The following is a 22,524-nucleotide window of genomic DNA, read 5'->3' on the forward strand; positions in this document are numbered from 1 at the left end:
AAGTGAAGTGGGCGTGGTGCATTGTTTATGGAGTGGGATGTGTAGCACGCGTTGCTATGGTTCTTGCTCCACCACGGCGTTTCCCGTCGTAGAAAGCCAGCCTGTTATTCCCTGACTGCTCCGAAAGACTTGCGTCCTCTGACCTCCTTCATCTGGACTCCTGTGCACTCCAGAGGACGTCACACTGGGACGTTCGAGCGCTCTGCGACGCACCAGTTGGTGCCCTCGGTGGGGACGGTTGGAAGGTGTTCTCCCTCCCGCAGAGTCGGTGGGCTGGGAGGAAACCCGGAATCCTTAGCCTGAGTCACAGAAGCTCTATGGATCATGGAAGTGAGCACACTTTTGCTCTCTAGAAACGTTGGTGCGTTGTTTTAAGATGCAAATGAGACAAGTGGTTGTTTTTTTAAAGTTGGGAAATTCAAATTTCTGCGTCTGGCAGGAACTCTCGTCATACCTCTTTCTGCCTGTTTTTTAAATGTTAAAGTGTCAAGTATTATCTAGAGCGCGCGTGTGTATGCATGCGTATGAGTGAAGTTCAGAGAATAACTTGAGAGTTTACTCCTCCCACCTTGGGCTCCGGAAACCGACTCTGGTCTTCCACGCGTTTCCCTGTTAAGCCATCTCACAAGCCCTTATTATCTTAAACCGGCTTTAACTCATGCCTGGTGGTGGTGGTGGTGGTGGTGGTGCACACCTTTTTTCCTAGCACTTGGGAGGCAGAGACAGGCGAATCTTTGTGAGTTCAAGACCAGCCCGGATTAGAAAGCTTGTTCCAGGAGAGCCAGAGCTACACAGAGAAACCCTTTCTTGTAAAACAAACAAAAGTCTAAAAATCGCCAGGCACACCAAAGTGAAAGATGAAAACGAAAAAGGAAGTCTCTCTCTCTCTCTCTCTCTCTCTCTCTCACACACACACACACACACACACACACACACACAGACTACTCACAACTACTATAACTCCAATTCCAGAGGTTCCTGCACACACATACATTTTTTAAAGTGTAATTGCAAGTCACAGGCCCATGGAAAAGAAAAACATTTCGCATTTGGAAAGTGATTTAAGGCTTTCCACATGCCTGTCATCCCACAGGTAGCCTTTATTTGTAGGATGGGAAAGATGAGCCTAAGGTTGAATCCTCCAGGAGCCCCGCCTAGCTTCCTTGGCCTACTTGGTTTTTTTACACTTTACCAAGTGATGACATCGATTTGAAAACTTCAGTAAATTAAGTAATCTAACAAAGTCATCCGGGCAGACAGGTACTAAGAGTAGACTGAGACAATTTGATAATGTCACTAGAATGCCAGGTATTTTCAACCAGCGTTTAACTGTGTAGCCCCTTCTTAACTGAGGATCATGGCCCCATGATGGGGTAGGGTGGGGGAGTCATAAATTCTCCACACCCAAAACTTGATTCATAATTTAAATTGTGGGATGAATCTGACAAATGCCTGATAATGTTCACCCATGATAACCTCACACAACTTCCACTGTTCTCACCACTATACCAACCCACAGTAACAAACGGCCCGAAATATCTCTGTTCAGATTGGACACTTATATGTTCCTGTTAGGGTCCAAGAATAACTGAAGGGAGACCCCAGACTCAAAACAGTATGCAAAGGCAAACAGTGTTTACTGCAGAAATGACCAGCATTCAGGGGCCAACTATCAGAACAGCGACCACCTGAGGGGTTCGTGGACCCCTTTTATGAAGGACTAAGAGAATTTTCCAAAAGGATTAGGTTACCTCTAATGTGATTGGTAGAGGGCAAAGCAGTGACATCAGTCCAATTTTGTTTGGTTGTTAGTTTCATTGTAATTGGTGAGACCTTGAAGAATTTTAGAAACCAGCTCTGTTCTGGCCTTGTTATCTCCTCCAGCTAGGTGGCCCAGACGGATCTCCCTAAGTCAGGGCTCATCGACTAAAGGCCTGTTGTCAGTGGCTCCTAAGGAACCCAGCCTGCTGTCCAGGGAATGAAAATTTTATTCCCAAGGTTTTGGGACTTCTCATTATGAACTGCAGTGTTTTTACTGTACACTGCAGTTTTCTGGTCTTATAGAAATAATCATTTTATTACAGAAGGCAGACTTAATATTTTCCTGATTGAACTTCTTGGCATATAAATATCAAAGTAGTATATCTTTGCATGGTATTATGTCAGATAAACACATCTAATTAACATGTAAATTTGCTTTCCTATTTAACAAGTGGTAAAATTATATGCATATTAAAAGAATTGTTTTAAAATAAATCTCTATATAATTTATTATCAGTAAGTGTTTTATTTGTATTTCTACTTTATACACATGTAAACTTTACGTAGTGAGTGGGAAAAGTTTTAAAAGCCTTGAACTAATGTATCCCACTTGATGTAAAGAGAGGACTATTAATAGGAAAATCAGGCTAGAAAGATGGATAAAAGTACACACTGTTCCTACAAAGGACTGGAACTTGGTTCCCATGCCCAGGTCAGGTGGCCCCCCCTCTTCCTGTGCCTGGGGACCTGACCCCACTCGCTTCCAAGGACACCTTGAATCACAAGCACAGACATGCAAATACATACACAAAACTAAATTAATTAGAAAGCGAGGCCCAAGAAATGAGAGAACCAACATAGGACAGCACTGGCCTGTGTGCAGTTTGAAGTATTGAAAGACTATATAGACTCCTTGCCGGACGATGATAATGTGCACATGGGAACACCCTTGCAGTCAGTCGTGGTTAAGACTAAACAGTAAACAGTGTGAGTTATGACAACAATGCAAATATAACATCGCAGAGAATGTAGAGCTAGGCAGAGGTTGCCCTGGGTTTTGTCAGCTTCACGCAAACTCTTTGAGTCACCCAGGAAAAGAAAAGCTCGACTGGGGGGTGGCCTCCACCTGTGGCCATTTCTGTGGGGCATTTTCTTTATTACAGATTGTTGTTGAAGGGTCCAGCCCACTGTGGTCTGGGCCATTCCTGGGTTGGTGAGCTTGGGTGGGTTTTGTTTGTTTGTTTTTATAAAAGGTAAATGAGCAAACCAATAAGCGATGGTCCTTCCCGTTCCTGCGTGAGTTTCTGCCCTGAGTTGCCTCAGTGATGAACTGTGAACCAGAAGTACGAGCCATAAGCCCCAGGCTCAGGCAGATGGCAGGGATGCCTTTGAACGGAGTGGTATTGGGTAAATAATGTGGATGTAGAGTATGAAATGCCTCAAGGACAAACAGAAGAATTTGGATTCTACAGTTGGACCTGTGTATCCTATCTCCTGACAGATGGGTATAAGGATAAAAATCAGGGCTGGAGAGATGGCTCAGTGGTTAAGAGCGCCAACTGCTCTTCCAGAGGTCCTGAGTTCAATTCCCAGTAGCAAATGGTGGCTCATATCCATCTGTAATAGGATCCAATGCCCTTTTCTGGTGTGTCTGGAGACAGTGACAGTGTGTGTACTCATATACATAAAATTTAAAAAGAAAAGAATGCAGATCAGGGAGGACAGGAGCTGGAATGAACACATGGCTTATGGACAAATACATATAAAGGAAAAACAGGCCGAGTTGGATGACAGTTGCTGTGGGTGATGCCTCCAGTTTTTCAGACTTTTGCCCAACGTGGTGAAAGTAGACCAAAACGAAAGCAGAAACTGAGGCTGAATGTCATGGTGGTAGCTCATAATTCCAGCAGTCAGAAGGCTGAGGCAGGAGGATTGCCATGAACTTAAGGCAGCCCAGGCTACAGAGAAAGACCCTCTCTTAAAAACAAAACATATTTAAACCCAACAGGTATGGTGTTAAACCAACCTGTACAATGTTGGCTTTGACTTAGTGTGTTAAAATAGCATCAAACAGAAATCTTGCAAAAACTAAAAAAGTTTCTGATAGTAGTTCGGAAATAATAGACTACTTTGCTTTGTAGGGTTCACACTTTGTAGGACATTATTGGATAGAAGCTACACACGTTGGTTTGGTTTGAGCCAAATCACTATTCACTGTGATACCAAGTTGGAAAATGGCACTTAAAATCTAGTGTAGTGAACTTTATTTTTTAAAAACTCATATGTATATGTCTGCACACCATATGTATGCGGTTGCCAAGATGACCAGAAGAGGTAGCTCCCAGAACCAGAGTTACAAACAGTTGTGAACCACCCTGTGGGTGCTGGGAATTGAACCCTGGTCCTCTGAAAAAGCAGCCAGTGTTCTTAACCTCTGAGCTATCTCTCCAGCCCCTTCATTAGCCTTCTTATTATGAAAAGGGGTAAGAAAACTCTTTGCACACACAGATTGACATTAAAAATGTGTCTTTCTCTTTTGTTCGCTTGTTTTAAAGAGGCCTTCCATCATTTAGTGGTTAGAAACACGGATTCTCAGAAGTTTTGGTCATCATCCCTGGCAGCACAAAACAAAAAGGAAAGTGATTGCCTTCATCTTGAGATCCTGTACGTTTCGAAGTGGACACTTCCATGAAAATTTAGAAAGTATGTCAGAAACAGAAACAATGAATGTTAATGGTCCTCAAGACTTCTACTCAGACTCACCCTTCTGCTTGGAAGCCAGCTTCTCCTCCTCAGACCTGCTTCAGGTGTGCAACCTACAGTAGTAAGTTTGAAGACGTAGCCTAGATTGCTCTCATATGAACAATTTATTTTTTTCAAATTATGAGGGAAAATAAAAGATCTCTGGTGGGTGCAGAAGGAAGGCCCATGTACACAGACTAGTGTTCTTGGTCTCAGTGTGCAAAGGGAGGAATCGTTTTACAGACGGTGTTCTAAAAGAGGTCCTTTCTGCTCATGAAGTTCCAGGCCTGCAGCTAGGAGACATGGCTACGGCTCAGTCACAGACAGGATGAGAGCCCAAACAAGGGCCGGCCCCCAACTCTAGTGTATCTTCCACTGTGTCTCATGCGTGACACTGATAGCACCCATCCTGTGTCTTCATGAGAAGTCCTAGTGACCTTTCCCAGGTTGTAAGAGATCATGATGTCACAGGATCTTCAAGAATGTTGACACTTATAGTCGCTAGCAAGAATATAGGAAAACAGTAGAAATGTGTTAAGTTTACTATATTAAGTTGGTTTTAAAAAATGGACAGATAGGGTTGGGGATTTAGCTCAGTGGTAAGCGCAAGGCCCTGGGTTCGGTCCCCAGCTCCGAAAAAAAGAAAAGAAAAAAAAAAATGGACAGATAATGGAAAATTCATATGGTCCAGAATATAAACTGGCAAGGGCTTCCTAAAGAACCTGTTTAATGTTAGGGATATAAGAAAAACTATAATTTAAAAGCCTATCTCTAGGCAATATTTACAAAGATACTTAAGGATTATCCGTAATGGGGTAGTGAGGTGGCTTAGCAGGCCAAGGCACCTGCAAGCAGGCCCGATGACCTGACTTCAGTCTCCAGACCTAAGCAGTGGAAGAGAAGCAAATCCCTGCAAGCTGTTCTGTGAGCGTCATACGAGTCCCTCAGCACACACTTGTCCACACTCACGCACACAAAAATGAATATAATTTTAAAGGAATTATCCAGGCTGGAGAGATGGCTCAGCGGTTAAGAGCACTGACCACTCTTCAGGGAAATGAGGTGTACCCTCATGACTGGACTCTTATCTTCAATGTGAACTAAAGAAACAAAAGCAAACATAACAACAAATATCTGTTTGGAAAAGATTTAATAAACGTTAAAGAATTATCTGAGCCGAGGCTAGCAAGGTGACTTAGCAGTTAAAGGTACTACTACTCAAACCTGATGACCCAAGGTCAGTTCCCCAAAACCCAGGTAAAAAAGCCACATTTGCTGGTTGCATGCATCTGTGAGCCCATCACCCCTGCTGTGAGATGGGAGACTTGTCCTGTACTCACAGACAGGGTAACCTGGCGTACTCAGCCTGGCAGAAGCAGCAAGAGCAATCCTTACTCAAAACAAGGTGGAAGGACGGACTCACCTTCCAGAGCTGTCCTCTAACATCCACACCCCCCCATGTCATGTGGATGTGTCCCAGGATCACAGCAACAGAGAAAGCATAATCACCCAACCCGGCATGACTGCTCACCTGTCGGGTCCTGTGTTGGAGGATGATGGTGGTGGAAGGCTGTGGTCCACATGAGTTCCAGGAAAATCTGAAAGTAATGTCTAGTGAAACCCTGTCTCTAAAAGCTACCCTCCCCCCAAAATTATCACCAAGAGATATAAACATCCCCATCTGTCCCTGTGAAGTGAGGTACATAATCTCATTTTTTTTCTTTTTTTTTTCTTTTTTTCTTTTTTTTTTTTCAGAGCTGGGGACCGAACCCAAGGCCTTGCGCTTGCTAGGCAAGCGCTCTACCACTGAGCTAAATCCCCAACCCCAAAATTTCATACACTGCACCTTTTTTTTTTTTTTTTTTTTTTTTTTCCCCAGAGCTGGGGACCGAACCCAGGGCCTTGTGCTTGCTAGGCAAGCGCTCTACCACTGAGCTAAATCCCCAACCCCCATAATCTCATTTTTAAAACACCAGTAAGTAACAGGTTACTTGTCATTTAATGTGACTCGTCTACGGGTGATTTAGAGAGAGCTAAATATGCAATAGGAAATGTACTGTAAAACAAACTCTCCCAAGAAACTACATAGCAAATTATGTACTCCTTTAAAGGAAGTTGATGCTTTCTTGAAATGCTAATAATGCTTTTTAAATTATTATACAGAACGAAACAAAGAATGTAAAAAGGGGAAATGAGTCTGTACACATGTCCTCTGAAGATATTCTTAGCACAGAAGGCAGTTTGTTAGGTGGTAAGTATCCCTTTGCCGAAATATACAGCAAAGTGTGTGTCCTGTGATAATAGCCCTAGCCAGGTACTGAGATAAGTGCTTTGTACATGTTCTACAGTAAACCCACAGGTAATCCTACGAGACAATAGCGTTTTCTTTTTCTAAAATAAAGAGTGCTTTTATATTTCCATTTTGCATTAAGGATCTGATTTAACGAAGGCCAAGTATCTTTAATCAACAAGCTGTGATTCGTCTTCTCAAACATCAAAACCACATGTGGTGGCTTGAATGAAATTTGTCCCCCACATAGGATGTGACACAATTAAGTGTCATCTTTTTTGGGTGGGCGTGGCCTTGTTGACGTGGGTGTGGCCTTGTTGGAGTGGGCGTGGCCTTGTTGGAGGAAGTAGTCACTTCCCACCCCCAATCCCACCCTCAACCTCCATAGGTAAGGATTGCACACCACCGATTTCAGTTTCTTTTCCTTTTGTTGTGATAAAATACTGTGCTAAGGCCCAGGGGTTCTAGGCCAGCCAAGATTTAAACAAGAATAAATAAACCCTGACAAAGCCACTTAAAGTAGAAAAAGTTTTATTTAGTGCATAGTTCAAGGTCCAGTGCGAAGTTCAAAGAAGCAGGAACTGGAGGCAGACACTTTGCATCTGCAGTCAGGAGAGCAATAAATGCTTTCTGTTTAGGGCTCAGGTCACTCCTTCTTCACATGCCCCCAGATCCCTGCCCAGGGAAAGGTCTCACTAGAATTAAGATGGGTCTTCATCAACAGTTGATATAATCAAGGTAGTGCCAGACAGAGGTGCAGAGACCCATCTCCCAGGGGACATAAAGCACAACCACACACAGCTTAAAATAGTATTTTTCCCTTACTGGTAGAAGTAGAAGTTGATAACAACTGCTTAGGAGAGCCATTGCACAACATCTAACAAACTGTAAGTGAGTGTGTTGTAGAATCCAGCTATTCCATTTCTATATACCTGCAAATTAGACATGCCGCTGACAAGGATGTCTAGGTCAGTGTGGTTTCCATAGCAACATTAGGAACAAGTTAGGTTGTCAGTAAAAATCTTTTTTAAAAGTAATCTTCAGTACAATGAATGAGAGCTATATGTATCCAGCTGGCTGATTCTCAAAAGGAAAATTTGGAATTATAGAAAGACTGGAGGGTTTTCTGTTCCCGTGCTGGAGGTTAAACCTCGTGAGTCACCCATGAGAGGCAAATTCTCCTTTACCTTTTTTTTTTCTCCCATCTTTATTAAATTGGGTATTTCTTATTTACATTTCAAATGTTATTCCCCTTCCCAGTTTCCAGGCCAACATCCCCCAACCCCTCTCCCTTCCTTTCTATATGGGTGTACCCCTCCCCATCCTCCCTCTATTACCGCCCTCCCCTCAACAATCACGTTCACTGTGGGTCCAGCCTTGGCAGGACCAAGGACTTCCCCTTCTACTGGTGCTCTTACTAGACTATTCATTGCTACCTATGAGGTTGGAGCCGAGGGTCAGTCCATGGGTAGTGGCTTAGTCCCTGGGAGCTCTGGTTGGTTGGCATTGTTGTTCATATGGGGTCTCAAGCCCCTTCAGCTCTTTCAGTCCTTTCTCTGATTTCTTCAGTTCTCAGATCAGTGGTTTGCTGCTGGCATTCGCCTATGTATTTGCTGTATTCTGGCTGTGTCTCTCAGGAGAGATCTACATCTGGTTCCTTGCAGCCTACACCTCTTTGCTTCATCCATCTTATCTAGTTTGGTGGCTGTATATGTATGGGCCACATGTGGGGCCGGCTCTGAATGGGCATTCCTTCAGTCTCTGTTCTAAACTTTGCCTCCCTATCCTCTCCTAAGGGTATTCTTGTTCCCCTTTTAAAGAGGGAGTAAAGCATCCGCATTTTCGTCATCCTTCTTGAGTTTCATGTGTTCTGTGCATCTTGGGTAATTTGAGCATTTGGGGTAATAGCCACTTATCAATGAGTGCATACCATGAGTATTTTTCTGTGATTGGGTTACCTCACTCAGGATAATATTTTCCAGTTCCATTCATTTGCCTATGAATTTCATAAAGTCATTGTTTTTGATAGCTGAGTAGTACTCCATTGTGTAGATGTACCACATTTTCTGTATCCATTCCTCTGTTGAAGGGCATCTGGGTTCTTTCCAGCTTCTGGCTATTATAAATAAGGCTTCTATGAACATAGTGGAGCACGTGTCTTTTTTATATGTTGGGGCATCTTGTGGGTATATGCCCAAGAGAGGTATAGCTGGGTCCTCAGGTAGTGCAATGCCCAATTTTCTGAGGATCCTCCAGACTGATTTCCAGAATGGTTGTACCAGTCTGCAATCCCACCAACAATGGAGGAGTGTTCCTCTTTCTCCACATCCTCACCAGCATTTGCTGTCACCTGAGTTTTTGATCTTAGCCATTCTCACTGGTGTAAGGTGAAATCTCCGGGTTGTTTTGATTTGCATTTCCCTTATGACTAAAGATGTTGAACATTTCTTTAGGTGCTTCTCAGCCATTCCGCATTCCTCAGCTGTGAATTCTTTGTTTAGCTCTGAACCCCATTTTTAATAGGGTTATTTGTCTCCCTACGGTCTAACTTCCTGAGTTCTTTGTATATTTTGGAAATAAGCCTTCTATCCATTGTAGGATTGGTAGAGATCTTTTCCCAATCTGCTGCTTGCCGTTTTGCCTAACGACAGTGTCCTTTGCCTTACAGAAGCTTTGCGGTTTTATGAGATCCCATTTGTCGATTTTTGATCTTAGAGCATAAGCCATTGGTGTTTTGTTCAGGAAATTTTCTCCAGTGCCCATGTGTTTGAGATACTTCCCCACTTTCTCTTCTATTAGTTTGAGTGTATCTGGTTTGATGTGGAGGTCCTTGATCCACTTGGACTTAAGCTTTGTAGAGGTGATAAGAATGGATTGATCTGCAATTTTCTACATGCTGACCACCAGTTGAACCAGGACCATTTGCTGAAAATGCTATCTTTTTTCCATTGGATGGTTTTGGCTCCTTTGTCAAAAATCAAGTGACCATAGAGGTGTGTGGGTTCATTTCTGGGTCTTCAATTCTATTCCACTGGTCTGTCTTTGTACCAATACCATGCATTTTTTTTTTATCACTATTGCTCTGTAATACTGCTTGAGTTCAGGGATAGTGTTTCCCCCAGAAGTCCTTTTATTGTTGAGGATAGTTTTAGCTATCCTGGGTTTTTTGTTATTCCAGATGAATTTGCAAATTGTTCTGTCTAACTCTCTGAAGAATTGGATTGGTATTTTGATGGGGATTGCATTGAATCTGTAGATCGCTTTTGGTAAAATGGCCATTTTTACTATATTAATTCTGCCAGTCCATGAGCATGGGAGATCTTTCCATCTTCTGAGTTCTTCAATTTCTTTCTTCAGAGGCTTGAAGTTCTTATCATACAGATCTTTCACTTGCTTGCTTAAAGTCACACCGAGGTATTTTATATTATTTGAGACTATTATGAAGGGTGTCGTTTCCCTAATTTCTTTCTCTGCTTGGTTCTCTTTTGTGTAGAGGAGGGCTACTGATTTATTTGAGTTAATTTTATACCCAGCCACTTTGCTGAAGTTGTTTATCAGGTTTAGTAGTTCTCTGGTGGAACTTTTGGGATCACTTAAATATACTATCATATCATCTGCAAATAGTGATATTTTGACTTCTTCCTTTCCAATCTGTATCCCCTTGACCTCCTTTTGTTGTCTGATTGCTCTGGCTAGGACTTCGAGAACTATATTGAATAAGTAGGGAGAGAGTGGGCAGCCTTGTCTAGTCCCAGATTTTAGTGGTTTTGCTTCAAGTTTCTCTCCATTTAGTTTAATATTAGCTACTGGTTTGCTGTATATGGCTTTTACTATATTTAGGTATAGGCTTGAATTCCTGTTCTTTCCAGGACTTTTATCATGAAGGGGTGTTGGATTTTGCCAAATGCTTTCTCAGCATCTAATTAAATGATCATGTGGTCTTTATCTTTCAGTTAGTTTATATGGTGGATTACATTGATGGTTTTCCATATATTAAACCATCCCTGCATACCTGGGATGAAGCCTACTTGATCATGATTGATCATTGTTTTGATGTGTTCTTGGATTCGGTTTGCAAGAATTTTATTGAGTATTTTTGCGTCAATATTCATAAGGGAAATTGGTCTGCAGTTCTTTTCTTTGTTGGGTCTTTGTGTGGTTTAGGTATAAGAGTAATTGTGGCTTCATAGAAGGAATTTGATAGCACTCCATCTGTTTCAATTTTGTGGAATAGTTTGGATAGTATTGGTATGAGGTCCTCTATGAAGGTCTGATAGAATTCTGCACTGAACCCATCTGGACCTGGGCTCTTTTTGGTTGGGAGACCTTAAATGACTTCTTCTCTTTCTTTAGGAATTATGGGGTTGTTTAAATGGTTTATCTGTTTCTGATTTAACTTTGGTGCCTGGTATCTGTCTAGGAAATTGTCCATTTCCTCCAGATTTTCAAGTTTTGTTGAATATAGGCTTTTGTAGTAGGATCTGATGATTTTTTGAATTTCCTCTGATTCTGTTGTTATGTCTCCCTTTTCATTTCTGATTTTGTTAATTTGGACACACTCTCTGTGTCCTCTCGTCAGTCTGGCTAAGGGTTTATCTATCTTGTTCATTTTCACAAAGAACCAGCTTTTGGTTCTCTTGATTCTTTGTATGGTCCTTTTTGTTTCTACTCGGTTGATTTCAGCTCTGAGTTTGATTATTTCCTGCCTTCTACTCCCCCTGGGTGTGTTTGATTCTTTTTGTCTATAGCTTTTAGGTGTGCTGTCAAGCTGCTGATATATACTCTCTCCTGTTTCTTTCTGCAGGCATTCAGAACTATGAGTTTTCCTCTTAGCACAGCTTTCATTGTGTCCCATAAGTTTGGGTATGTTGTACTTTCATTTTCATTAAATTATAAGAAGTCTTTAATTTATTTCTTTATTTCTTCCTTGACCAGGTTATCATTGAGTAGAGCACTGTTCAATTTCCACGTATATGTGGGCGTTCTTCCCTTATTGTTATTGAAGACCAGCTTTAACCCGTGGTGGTCTGATAGGACACATGGGATTATTTCTGTCTTTCTGTATCTGTTGAGGCCTGTTTTGTGCCCTATTATATGGTCAGTTTTGAAGAAAGTACCATGAGGTGGTGAGAAGAAGGAAAGTATATCCTTTTGTTTTAGGATAGAATGTTCTATAAATATCTGTTAAGTCCATTTGGTTTATGACTTCTCTTAGTCTGTCTATGTCTCCGTTTAATTTGTTTCCATGATCTGTCCATTGATGAGAGTGGGGTATTGAAATCTCCTACTATTATTGTGTGAGGTGCAATGTATGCTTTGAGTTTTAGTAAGGTTTCTTTTATGTATGTAGCTGCCCTTGTATTTGGAGCATAGATATTTAGGATTGAGAGTTCATTTTGGTGGACTTTTCCTTTGATGAATATGAAGTGTCTTTCCTTATTTTTTTTGATGACTTTTGGTTGAAAATCGATTTTATTTGATATTAGAATGGCTACTCCAGCTTGCTTCTTCCGACCATTTGCTTGGAAAGTTGTTTTCCAACCTTTTACTCTGAGGTAGTGTCTGTCTTTGTCTCTGAGGTGTGTTTCCTGTAGGCAGCAAAATGCTGGGTCCTCATTACATATCCAGTTTGTTAATCTGTGTCTTTTTATTGGGGAATTGAGTCCATTGATTTTGAGAGATATCAAGGAATAGTGATTGTTGCTTCTTGTTATCTTTGTATTTGGAGGTGAGATTATGTTTGTGTGCTTGTCTTCTGTTTGTTTTGTTCCAAAACGATTAGTTTCTTGCTTTTTCTAGGATGTAGCTTGCCTTCTTGTGTTGGGCTTTACCATTTATTATCCTTCGTAGGGCTGGATTTGTAGAAAGATATTGTGTAAATTTGGTTTTGTCGTGGAATATCTTGGTTTCTCCTTCTATGTTAATTGAGAGTTTTGCTGGATACAGTAACCTGGGCTGGCATTTGTGTTTTCTTAGGGTCTGTATGACATCTGTCCAAGATCTTCTGGCTTTCATAGTCTCTGGTGAGAAGTCTGGTGTAATTCTGATAAGTCTACCTCTATATGTTCCTTGACCTTTTCCCCTTACTGCTTTTAATATTCTTTCTTTATTTTGTGCATTTGCTGTTTTGACTATTATGTGACGGGAGGAGTTTCTTTTCTGGTCCAATCTATTTGGAGTTCTGTAGGCTTCTTGTATGTTTATGGGCATCTCTTTCTTTAGGTTAGGGAAGTTTTCTTCTATGATTTTGTTGAAGATATTTACTGGTCCTTTGAGCTGGGAGTCTTCACTCTCTTCTATACCTATTTTCCTTAGGTTTGATCTTCTCATTGTGTCCTGGATTTCCTGTATGTTTTGGGCCAGTAGCTTTTTCCATTTTATATTATATTTGACAGTTGCATCGATGATTTCTATGGAATCTTCTGCTCCTGAGATTCTCTCTTCTATCTCTTCTTTTCTGTTGGTGATGCTTGTATCTACGGCTCCTTGTCTCTTCCTTTGGTTTTCTATATCCAGGGTTATCTCCCTTTGTGCCTTCTTATTGTTTCTATTTCCATTTTCAATTCCTTCACCTGTTTGTGTTTTCCTGTAATTCTTTCAGGGATCTTTGTGTTTCCTCTCCAGTGCAGCGCAGGCATACCTGTGTCCTGCCTTCACAGTGCTGGGATTAGAAGCACCTGCCACTGCACACATCATCACACCCAACATTTTCCTGTGGTCCTAAGTATTGGACTGAGGTTCTTGTGTTTGTAAGATAAGTGTTTACCAATTGAGCTTACCCCTTAGTCCCGAAAGACTTTAAAAAATAGATATAGCCATGCTATTTCTGTAAAAAAAAATGGTATCATTTTTAGTTATCATAGTTTACTAGGTGACTGTAAGGTACTTTGAAATCTGAGGCTGTCTCGAATGCTGCATATCATTCAAACTCATCCACTCATCCAAAGTAGTTCACTATTTCAGAAATTCTTTTTATGATATCTTGCAAAGCCAGACTTTTGGAAGTTGTTGTTGATAAAAGGTAAGTGCTGTGTATAGGAAGCAGGTGTCCAGTCAGATTTGGGCTTTGAGATGCTGTGTGGTATCCAGCAGTGTTCACCTAAGTGGTCAGGATGGTGGTTAAAGATAATAGCAAGCACTGAATGTTTCAGTCAGCACACACATCTTCAGAGAATTGGTGAGTTATTATGTAAAACTATATGCTATTTTATACAGCTGAACTGGTCAGTTAATAAGGAGAAAGGATAAGAAAATTTACTTTTACTGTCTTTTATTCTACACTTGCCTTACTGACAGCCTGTAGGCTCTGTGTGTGTGTGTGTGTGTGTGTGTGTGTGTGTGTGTGTGTGTGTGTGTGTGTGTTTGTTTGCATGTGTGTGCATGCACATGCCTGTGTATAATAGAGTTTGGTTTCAGGGTCTTCCTTTATTGCTCTGCACCTTATTTGTTTAGACAGAGTTTTGAACTAAACTCATTTAATCAATTGGCTAGAATGGCTGGCCAGTGAGCTCTGGGGATCTGCCTGCTTCTGCCTCTTTAGCACTGTAAACTTATAAAAATTGAACACACTTATGTTTGCAATTATATTACCCTATCCTTTTTAAGCCCTTCTTCAAAGAAATATATATCTTGTTGTTTTATGTGTATGAATGTTTTGTCTGCATGTGTCTCTGTACACCAGTTGCAGCAGTGCCCTCAGAGGCCAGAAGAGGGCGTCAGCTCCCCAGGACTGATAGCTGTTAGCTGTCATGTGGGTGCTGGAGATCAAACTTAAATCGAGCATGGTGCACATGCCTGTAATCCTAGCAGTTGGAGGTAAAGGCAGGAGGATCACGAGTTTGAGGCTGTCTTGAGCTAAATAGTAGATGCTAAGTTAAATAAGAGAAAAGAGTTGTTTGGTTTGAAATATCATAAAATTCTTAAAAGATGTCATCATTATTTTTAGGTATAACTGAAACACTTGTTCCGTAAGTTTATGGTAACTCATTGTCTTTCTTTTTCTAATAAGACATCAACCTTGGGAATTACCCAGAGAGGATACAGAATCAACCAGCTAACACTAGAGTGTCTTCCTCGAGACAATTTGAACCCATTTGCAAATTTCACTGGATAGATGCATTTAATGATGACAGCTCAGTTCCGGACCTGACCAGGGCATTTTCTTATTCGGAGGAGAAGCCTGAGCTGCAGAGCCAGGTGTACAATGATCCAGCGGATGCCAGCCAGAAGCCAGATCCGCTTAAGGAAGAAAGTTTGATGGAAAGTAGCACTTCTGAAAATAAAGACGAACTTGTTCATGAACCTGTGAGGAAGTCTAGAAGTCTATGTCTAAACCACTACAGAGGAAAAACGCGGCCACTCACAGAAACGCCATTGGTGAGAAGTGTGGTTGTAGATGTTGCCCTCAACAACAATCAGCCTGAAAGCTTTCTGGGTAAAGAAAATGTCTGTAGAAATGGTGAAAATTTGTCTGACAGTGAGAATTGCTTTGACCAGCTTGACTTGAGAGCTATTTACAAAGCTGGGAAGGTAAGCTTAATGGCTGTGACAAGCTAAAGGATGCGTCGTTTGTACTGTTAGAAAAATGCAGAATGGAGACTTTTCTGATAGCATTTGATCATCAGATCAGTACAAGTGACTTTGCTCCCATGGGGATTTTAACCAATCAAACACAACTCTTCCTAATAAATTCAGGCAATGCTTAAAGATTAGCTCTAACAAACATGTTTTTTCCTCTAAGAATTCTGACTCACTGTCCTGAGTTCCTTAGTATTTACATGGCATAGTGAACATGGCGTGGTAATCAGAACCCATTTTTTTAAAGACATATTTATTTATTTTATGTATGTGAGTACACACCAGAAGAGGGCATCAGATCCCATTACAGATCGTTGTGAGCCACCATGTAGTTGCTGGGAATTGAACTCAGGACGTCTGGAAGAGTAGTCTGTGCTCTTAACCACTGAGCCATCTCTCCAGCCCCACATAACCTACTTTTTGTGAGTTATATCAGACCAGCTGGGACTCGAGAGCTGGCCTTGAGGTTGAGAAAGGGAGGTTGTACAGAGGTGTTTATTAAATTATGTGACAAGGCAAGCCAAAGATGTGTCTATCTTTTTTTTTTTTCAAGATCCATTCATTTATTATACATAAGTACACTGTAGCTGTCTTCAGACACACCAGAAGAGGGCATCGGATCTCTTTACAGATGGTTGTGAGCCACCATGTGGTTGCTGGGAATTGAACTCAGGACCTCTGGAAGAGTAGTCGGGTGCTCTTAACCACTGAGCCATCTCTCCAGCCCAAGATGTGTCTATCTTGTTGGGCTTCTTGGGACAGGAAATACGAACTTGACTTAGGTTTTGCTGTTTGTGGTCATATGTATGATATCCTAAAAGCACTGACATCATCAACATAAAGCCTTTGGATTCTCCAGATGACTACAGCAAAGAAGAGTTTAATCCAACAGCAGTGAAAACAGTTGCCTTTTCAATATGAGTTTCATAAGAAATGGTATTACTCATTTGTGTTTGATTATGAGAGGGTTCCCCCTCCCCATTTATTTGGAAATTAGATGGCAGTATTGGAAAGGAAATGTAACCTACCCATGTTGATTTCTAGAAACCAGCATGTCAAAGATTAATTTGGGTTAAGATTGCTTATTCCTTTCTCCATCACAGTTAGTATTTTTTTCTCTGTAGTCATTAGGTACTCTTGAGGTTCTGTCGTGTACCAGAACAGGCTATGTACTTGATTATATAATGTTAAAACCAAACAGGAAAAACACATGACTCTTGTCTTCTGAAAATGACATCCTAGTAAGAGAGAAGAGATTAGCAGATAATCACACAGATAAATGCACTTGACTCTTAGAGCTACACGGAATGGAATAGTTGCCTCTGCTGAGGGTACTGTAGTCCCTGAAATAGCTCTGATGGGTGAAGAGAGGTCTGTTGGGCAACTGTGGGGTGGTAAGCATTCCACAAACAAGAAGCAGTAAATCTGAACTCCTGTACTTGCATGGTCTATGATACCTACTAGGATGTCAAGGAAGCCCAAGTGCTCAGGAAACATGGGGATTCAGGGAGCAGGTGGTATGGTAGAAGATGATGACAGAGTTGGGGATGGGTAGGTAAACTGTCTAGAGCAGTTAGCAGGACCTTGGAAACCTTGCTTAGATAACTGACTTTTCCCAGGGAAAAGCCATTAAAAGTCAGGGGCTCAACATCTCTAAAGTGATATAATACCAACCCTACAGATACCTTTTACAAGGGGGTTTAATGTCATATTCATTTCAGTGTTCTATACCACAATTATGCAGTCTTTTGTTACATATGCACCCCCACCAAAATGTATTGTTTTAGTAAAAAATAAAAATGGGCAGAACTGTTCCCATGGTACCCTGTTGGTCAGTGCTCTCAATACCCCCAAAGCACTCTAGACCTAGGCGGGTCTCTGCCACACCAGTTTCATAACAGGGACCGCCTATCTCTCAGCTCTCTTACTCTGTACTCTTCACATTTCCAGCATCCACCCCCTGGTCCCCGAGGCGGCTACCCTCTCGTAACTCTCTGCCGCTGCTCTGTTTACATTCCCAACATTCACCCAATAGTTATAGTATAAACTCCCAACAACCCGTTAAATCAAGACTCAACAAACTGTAACCCAACAATCAGATTTATATATTAAATTCTCTGGATTGGGGATTTAGCTCAGTGGTAGAGCGCTTGCCTAGGAAGCGCAAGGCCCTGGGTTCGGTCCCCAGCTCCGAAAAAAAGAACCAAAAAAAAAAAAATTGATTTTAAAATCAAAGAAAGCCCATATATGTGACCGGAAAGTTTATATAATCCAAATAGAATTTTCTTTAATGTAAGTAAATAAGATACACATGTCTATCTTATGCCTCCTGTTTGTGCTCTGTCATGCTGTTGGAAGTTATATTCAGCAGGCTACTCATTCACATTTATTTTATTTGCTATAATTTACAGCCTGAAGTTTCTTCAAAAGGAATACAGAATTCTGGGGAGTTTTCTGACATGTCCGTTGGTCCCCAGGAGGAAGTCACAGAAGATGGTTTAGACAGCCTAGCCATTACCTCACCATGGTCTCCAGCAGGCATCTTCAAGGGTCGTAGATCTCAGGATGACTTCCAGATGCCTGATGGGGAGCTAGACTTTGAAAGCTTGGAGCCTCTGGAAGAGGACATGGCTTTAAATGAAGCTTTGCAGAAACTGAAGCAGACTAACAAAAAACAGGAACTGCAGATTCAAGACCTCCATGGTAGGAACTTGACCTTAGAGAGCAGGGTTCAGGAACTACAGACAAAGGTCAGCAAACAGCACGTGTTGCTTGACATCATAAATAAACTGAAGGTGAACGTTGAGGAGTTGATCGATGACAAATACAACGTAATCCTAGAGAAGAACGACATCAACAAGAAACTTCAGGATCTGCAGGAGACTTCAGCTAACACCAAAAAGCACCTTCAGGAATCCAAGAAAGACCAGGAGAGCCTACAGCTCCAGGTGAAGAAGATCAAGGTCCACTACGTCCGCTTACAAGAAAGGTACATCGCTGAGATACAGCAGAAAAACAGATCGGTCACTCAGTGCCTGGAGATAGAGAAGACCTTAAGCAAGAAGGACGAGGAGCTCCAGAGGCTGCAGCGCCACAAAGGAGAGCTGGAGAAGGCCACCAGTTCTGCCCTGGACTTGTTGAAGAGGGAGAAGGAGATCCGGGAACAAGAGTTCTTGTCTTTTCAGGAGGAATTCCAGAGACGGGAAAAGGAGAACCTGAAAGAAAGGCGGAAATTGAAGTCAAGAGTTGAGAAGCTGGTCGCTCAAGTGAAAAGCTTGCTGTTCACCTGTGAGAGCGAGAGGGCTCAAACCACAGCGCTCCAGCAGCAGGTCGATGCGCTGAGGCTGGAGAACTTAGAACTCCGGCAGCAGGCTGCAAAGAGGGAGGCACAAGCTTGCACCCCCAGCTTTGAGATTATTCAGCCAAAGGAGAAGCTGGAGGAAGTGGTGGAGCCGGACGTCACCCAGGTATTGATGCAGACGCTGAATTCTAACACAATGCCCAAAGTTTCATGCAGTCTAGTGATGGACACTTAGACTGGACACTCAGATATAGTGTGTGTTTGTAGGAAGAATTATTTTCAAAGGAGGGAAACAGAAAGGAAATGCACCACAGATTTAGGGACATTTCTACTGGTTGCTGGGTGCTCGCCTTAAAGAACAATAATTCTTAGCTTCTTGTGATGACTTTGGTAGAGGTGTTGATTAATCTGGGAATTTTATGGGTACCCATGACCAGTGTCTAGAAGGTTCCTTTGAAAGAGGATTTCTTTCTTTCTTTCCTCTTTTCTTTTTTGTTTTGTTTTGGTTGGGAATTGTGGGGCATGTTTGGTTTATTTTAGCTGACTGCCAGAGGGTTTTTGAAGTGTGGTTCCAAATCTGATTTAGCAATAGACAAAATAAAATCGCCCTTTCCCTTACAAAATAAAGCATGTGCTGTAGCAGATATTAGGACTGTAAAGCGTTGAAAGCAGCATTAGAACCCTTTGCCAACACATTTGTAGAACCGCATTTTTAAAAATACCATTCTACAGCCTTGGTTTGTTTGTTTTAGCAAAGTGCCTGAAAGCCCCTCCAGGAAGGGTTAATTTTTGCTGTCAGGCTGCAGCGCCACAAAGGAGAGCTGGAGAAGGCCACCAGTTCTGCCCTGTAGCATGCAAGTCTTAACTAAGTAGAGTTAAACCTATTTTAGTTAGCTTACATGCTGGTGGCAGGGTCTTGCTGTATAGCCCAGGCTGGCCTGAAATTCCACAGTCAGAAAGTCGCCTAGGAAAGGTGAGATCTTGTTAGCCAAACGAAAGCTGATCTGGGAGCTGTGGCGGTATGTGCCAGTGGACACCTTGTTGAAGAAAGCCGGTTTGAGCTAGAAAATCAGACAAGTCCGTTTTACTGTAAAGCCTGTTATTTAATTGTTGGCTGGTTTATAGATGGTCTTGCTATGGTACCAGGCTGGCCTCCAATTTCCGGAGATTCCCCTGCCCCTGCCTTCCAAGTAGGGCATTACAGGCATGGGGCACTGCCTAGCTATGGCTGTTTTTCCTGTCGTAATAACTTGGGCGGGGCTGGCATATTGCCTTGGAAGTAACATGTAGTCATTTTTATCATCATTATAAACATTAATTGAAAGTAAGTAGTTTTTTTTTTTTTGGAAAATACTGTTGTCTTGGTTAAAAAAATCAAAACAAAAGCAAAACACTTATAAAGCTCTTTAAGAATCACTTAGAATAGTGATTCTCAACTCAGACACGGGCAGCATGACCTGGAGGGGTTGTTGACTACAGACTAGCTGGGTTGTGCTGGAGAGCACACAGTTCTAGCAAGATCCCAGGGGAAGCAGATGGTACTGTTGTTCCAGCGGCCCTTTTTCAGAGCAGCCGACTTTAGCAGAGGTTCAGCTCCTCCCAACCCATGGAACCTTTCCAGATGGTTCGAGTACAGAGGTTTAACATGACATAGTTTTTTCCCATTAGTTTTCTTGTTAAGTTAAATTCTAGTTGGACAGTGGGGAACAGCACTTGGGGAACAGAGGCCGGTGAATCTCTGTGAATTCGAGGTCAGCCCAGTCTAGAGTGAGTTCTAGGACAGCAAGGGCTACACAGAGAATCTCTGTCAGGGGGAAGCTGGGTAGGATAGGAAGAGAAAAGGTGATATTCTTAGTCAAATCTTGACCAAAGAATTTTTTTTTTAACATTTCCAAATTCACAGTCTTCCTGCTCTTTCTTTACTCTGTTTAGGTTCATAGTCTCAAAATATGGTCTGAAAGCATCTCTGAATTAGCAGTATTTTTACTGTAATACTGAGACGTGGCTGGTGTGGTGGGTGGAGCAACTCCTCTGACTTCTGTCTCTGCATCTTTTTGCTTCCAATAGAGCCCTTCTGCAGCAGAGCCACTGTGACGAGGGCCCTAATGGAAAACCAGTGGCTCTTACAGGTCCTGGTCCCCCTGGTTTTGGGATCTGTATCTGCTACTCCTTCTTTCTCCCTCCTCCCCCTCCTTTCCTTTATTTATTTCTTTGTTTGTTTGTTTTTGGTTTTGGCTTTTGAGACGTTTTATGTAACCTAGGCTGGCTTCAGAATTTTAGTAATCTTCCTGCCTTAGTCTCTTGTCTGCTTGGATTACAGATGTGAGCCACCATGGCTTGCCTGGTGGCATCTTTTATAGTAAGACACAACTGAGAAACAAGGTTGCTTTGGGACTGGCAAGATGACTGTGTGCCATTAAACTTGAGAACCTGCGTTAAGTTACTGGAATTCACATGGTTGATGCAAAGATCTGACTCCCAAAAACTGTTCTGTGCCCCCCCACATGTGTTGCAAGTACAAAATGAAATGAAATGTAATAAATAATAAGGATATTCTTATTTGTTTAACAGATATGAAGACTATTCTTTTTCTTTTCTTTTTTTAAAGATGTGTTTGTTTTACTTATTAAGTACACTGTAGCTGTCTTCAGACACACCAGAAGAGGGCATCAGATCTCATTACAGATGGGTGTGAGCCACCATGTGGTTGCTGGGAATTGAACTCGGAACCTCTGGAAGAGCAGTCAGTGCTCTTAATCCCCAAGCTATCTCTCCAGCTCTTTTTTGTTTATTTTTAAGGCAGGGTTTCTCCATGTAGCCCTGGCTGTCCTAGAACTTGAGCTGTAGACTAGGCTGGCCTTGAACTTACAGAAATCTACCTGCTTTCCAGTGCTTGGGTTAAAGGGGTTTGACACCGCTGCCAGGCTGAAGAGTATTCTTAAAAGGGACAGTTAATTTGAAAGTGGCTCAGACTCAGGAACTCATGTGGTATAATGACTCTGTGACATATGGTATAATGTATTATGTCTGTAACAAATCTAATGGTACGGAACAAAAGACATGGCTGTTGCTGAGTCTAATACACATGCTTATAATTCCAGAATTTGGGGTCTGAAGTAGAAGGATCCCAAGTTCAAAGCCAGCCTTGGCAACATTGTCTCAAAATTTTAAAGAATGGGCAAGGGCAGATAATTGGGGGAGAATTTGCTGTGCATGTGGGAATACCATTTTTGATATCCTTTCTCAAAAGACATCATTGCTTTCCCCAAGTATATGGTGTTTTAGAAACCCTGTGACATGTGGTAATGTAATTGCCCTCCTGGTTGTTGGGCTGTGTACTAGTCACTGTTCTGTTGCTATGAAGAGACACCATGACCAAGGCAGCTCTTATAAAAGAAAGAATTTACTATGGGCTGGCTTACAGTTTCAGAGAGTTAGTCCATTATCATCATGTCAGGGAGCAGGACAGCACACAGGCAGGTACTGGAGCAGTAGCTGAGAGCTGCATCATGATCTGTAGGCTGAGGAAGAGACTCTGGGCCTGACATGAGCTTTTGAAACCTCAAAGACCACCACTCTCAGTGAAACACTTCCTCCAAAACAAAGCCACACCCACTATAAGTCCACACCTTCTAATCCTTCTAATCCTTTCAAAAGAGTTCCATTCCTTGGGGACCATGCATTCAAATAAATGAGCCTATGGAAGGCCATTCTTACTCAAACCACCACAGGATATGTGGATCAAATATGAGAATCCTGTGCCTTTCCAATTGTAGAATTAAAATTAGTTACAAATGAGCCAAGATTCTTGCTGTGCTAAACATAATTAAGACCCTGAGTCTGATAACCAGTA

At 41.9% G+C, this 22,524-nt stretch overlaps 1 protein-coding gene across 5 annotated transcripts in view; it reads left to right on the top strand.

The window, feature by feature from the left end:
- Nucleotides 1-190: 190 nt before the first annotated feature.
- The window catches only part of Cage1 (cancer antigen 1), a 38,070-nt gene continuing 15,736 nt past the window's right edge, over nucleotides 191-22,524 (top strand). For 2 of the 5 annotated variants that reach the window (XM_006253808.5, XM_006253811.4), the window contains exons 1-5: nucleotides 191-330; nucleotides 4,317-4,568; nucleotides 6,667-6,754; nucleotides 14,802-15,322; nucleotides 17,782-18,837. In XM_006253808.5, the coding sequence (XP_006253870.1) occupies nucleotides 4,467-4,568; nucleotides 6,667-6,754; nucleotides 14,802-15,322; nucleotides 17,782-18,837 (1,767 nt within the window). In that variant the 5' untranslated portion in view covers nucleotides 191-330; nucleotides 4,317-4,466. Of the gene's footprint in view, nucleotides 362-4,316; nucleotides 4,586-6,666; nucleotides 6,755-14,801; nucleotides 15,323-17,781; nucleotides 18,838-22,524 lie in introns of those variants that run through there. The other 3 variants (XM_006253810.5, NM_001012052.1, XM_006253809.5) reach the window with 3 other exon arrangements.

The sequence above is a fragment of the Rattus norvegicus genome, chromosome 17, assembly GCF_036323735.1.
Source record: "Rattus norvegicus strain BN/NHsdMcwi chromosome 17, GRCr8, whole genome shotgun sequence".
In the NCBI taxonomy this organism is placed as follows: Eukaryota; Metazoa; Chordata; class Mammalia; order Rodentia; family Muridae; genus Rattus; species Rattus norvegicus.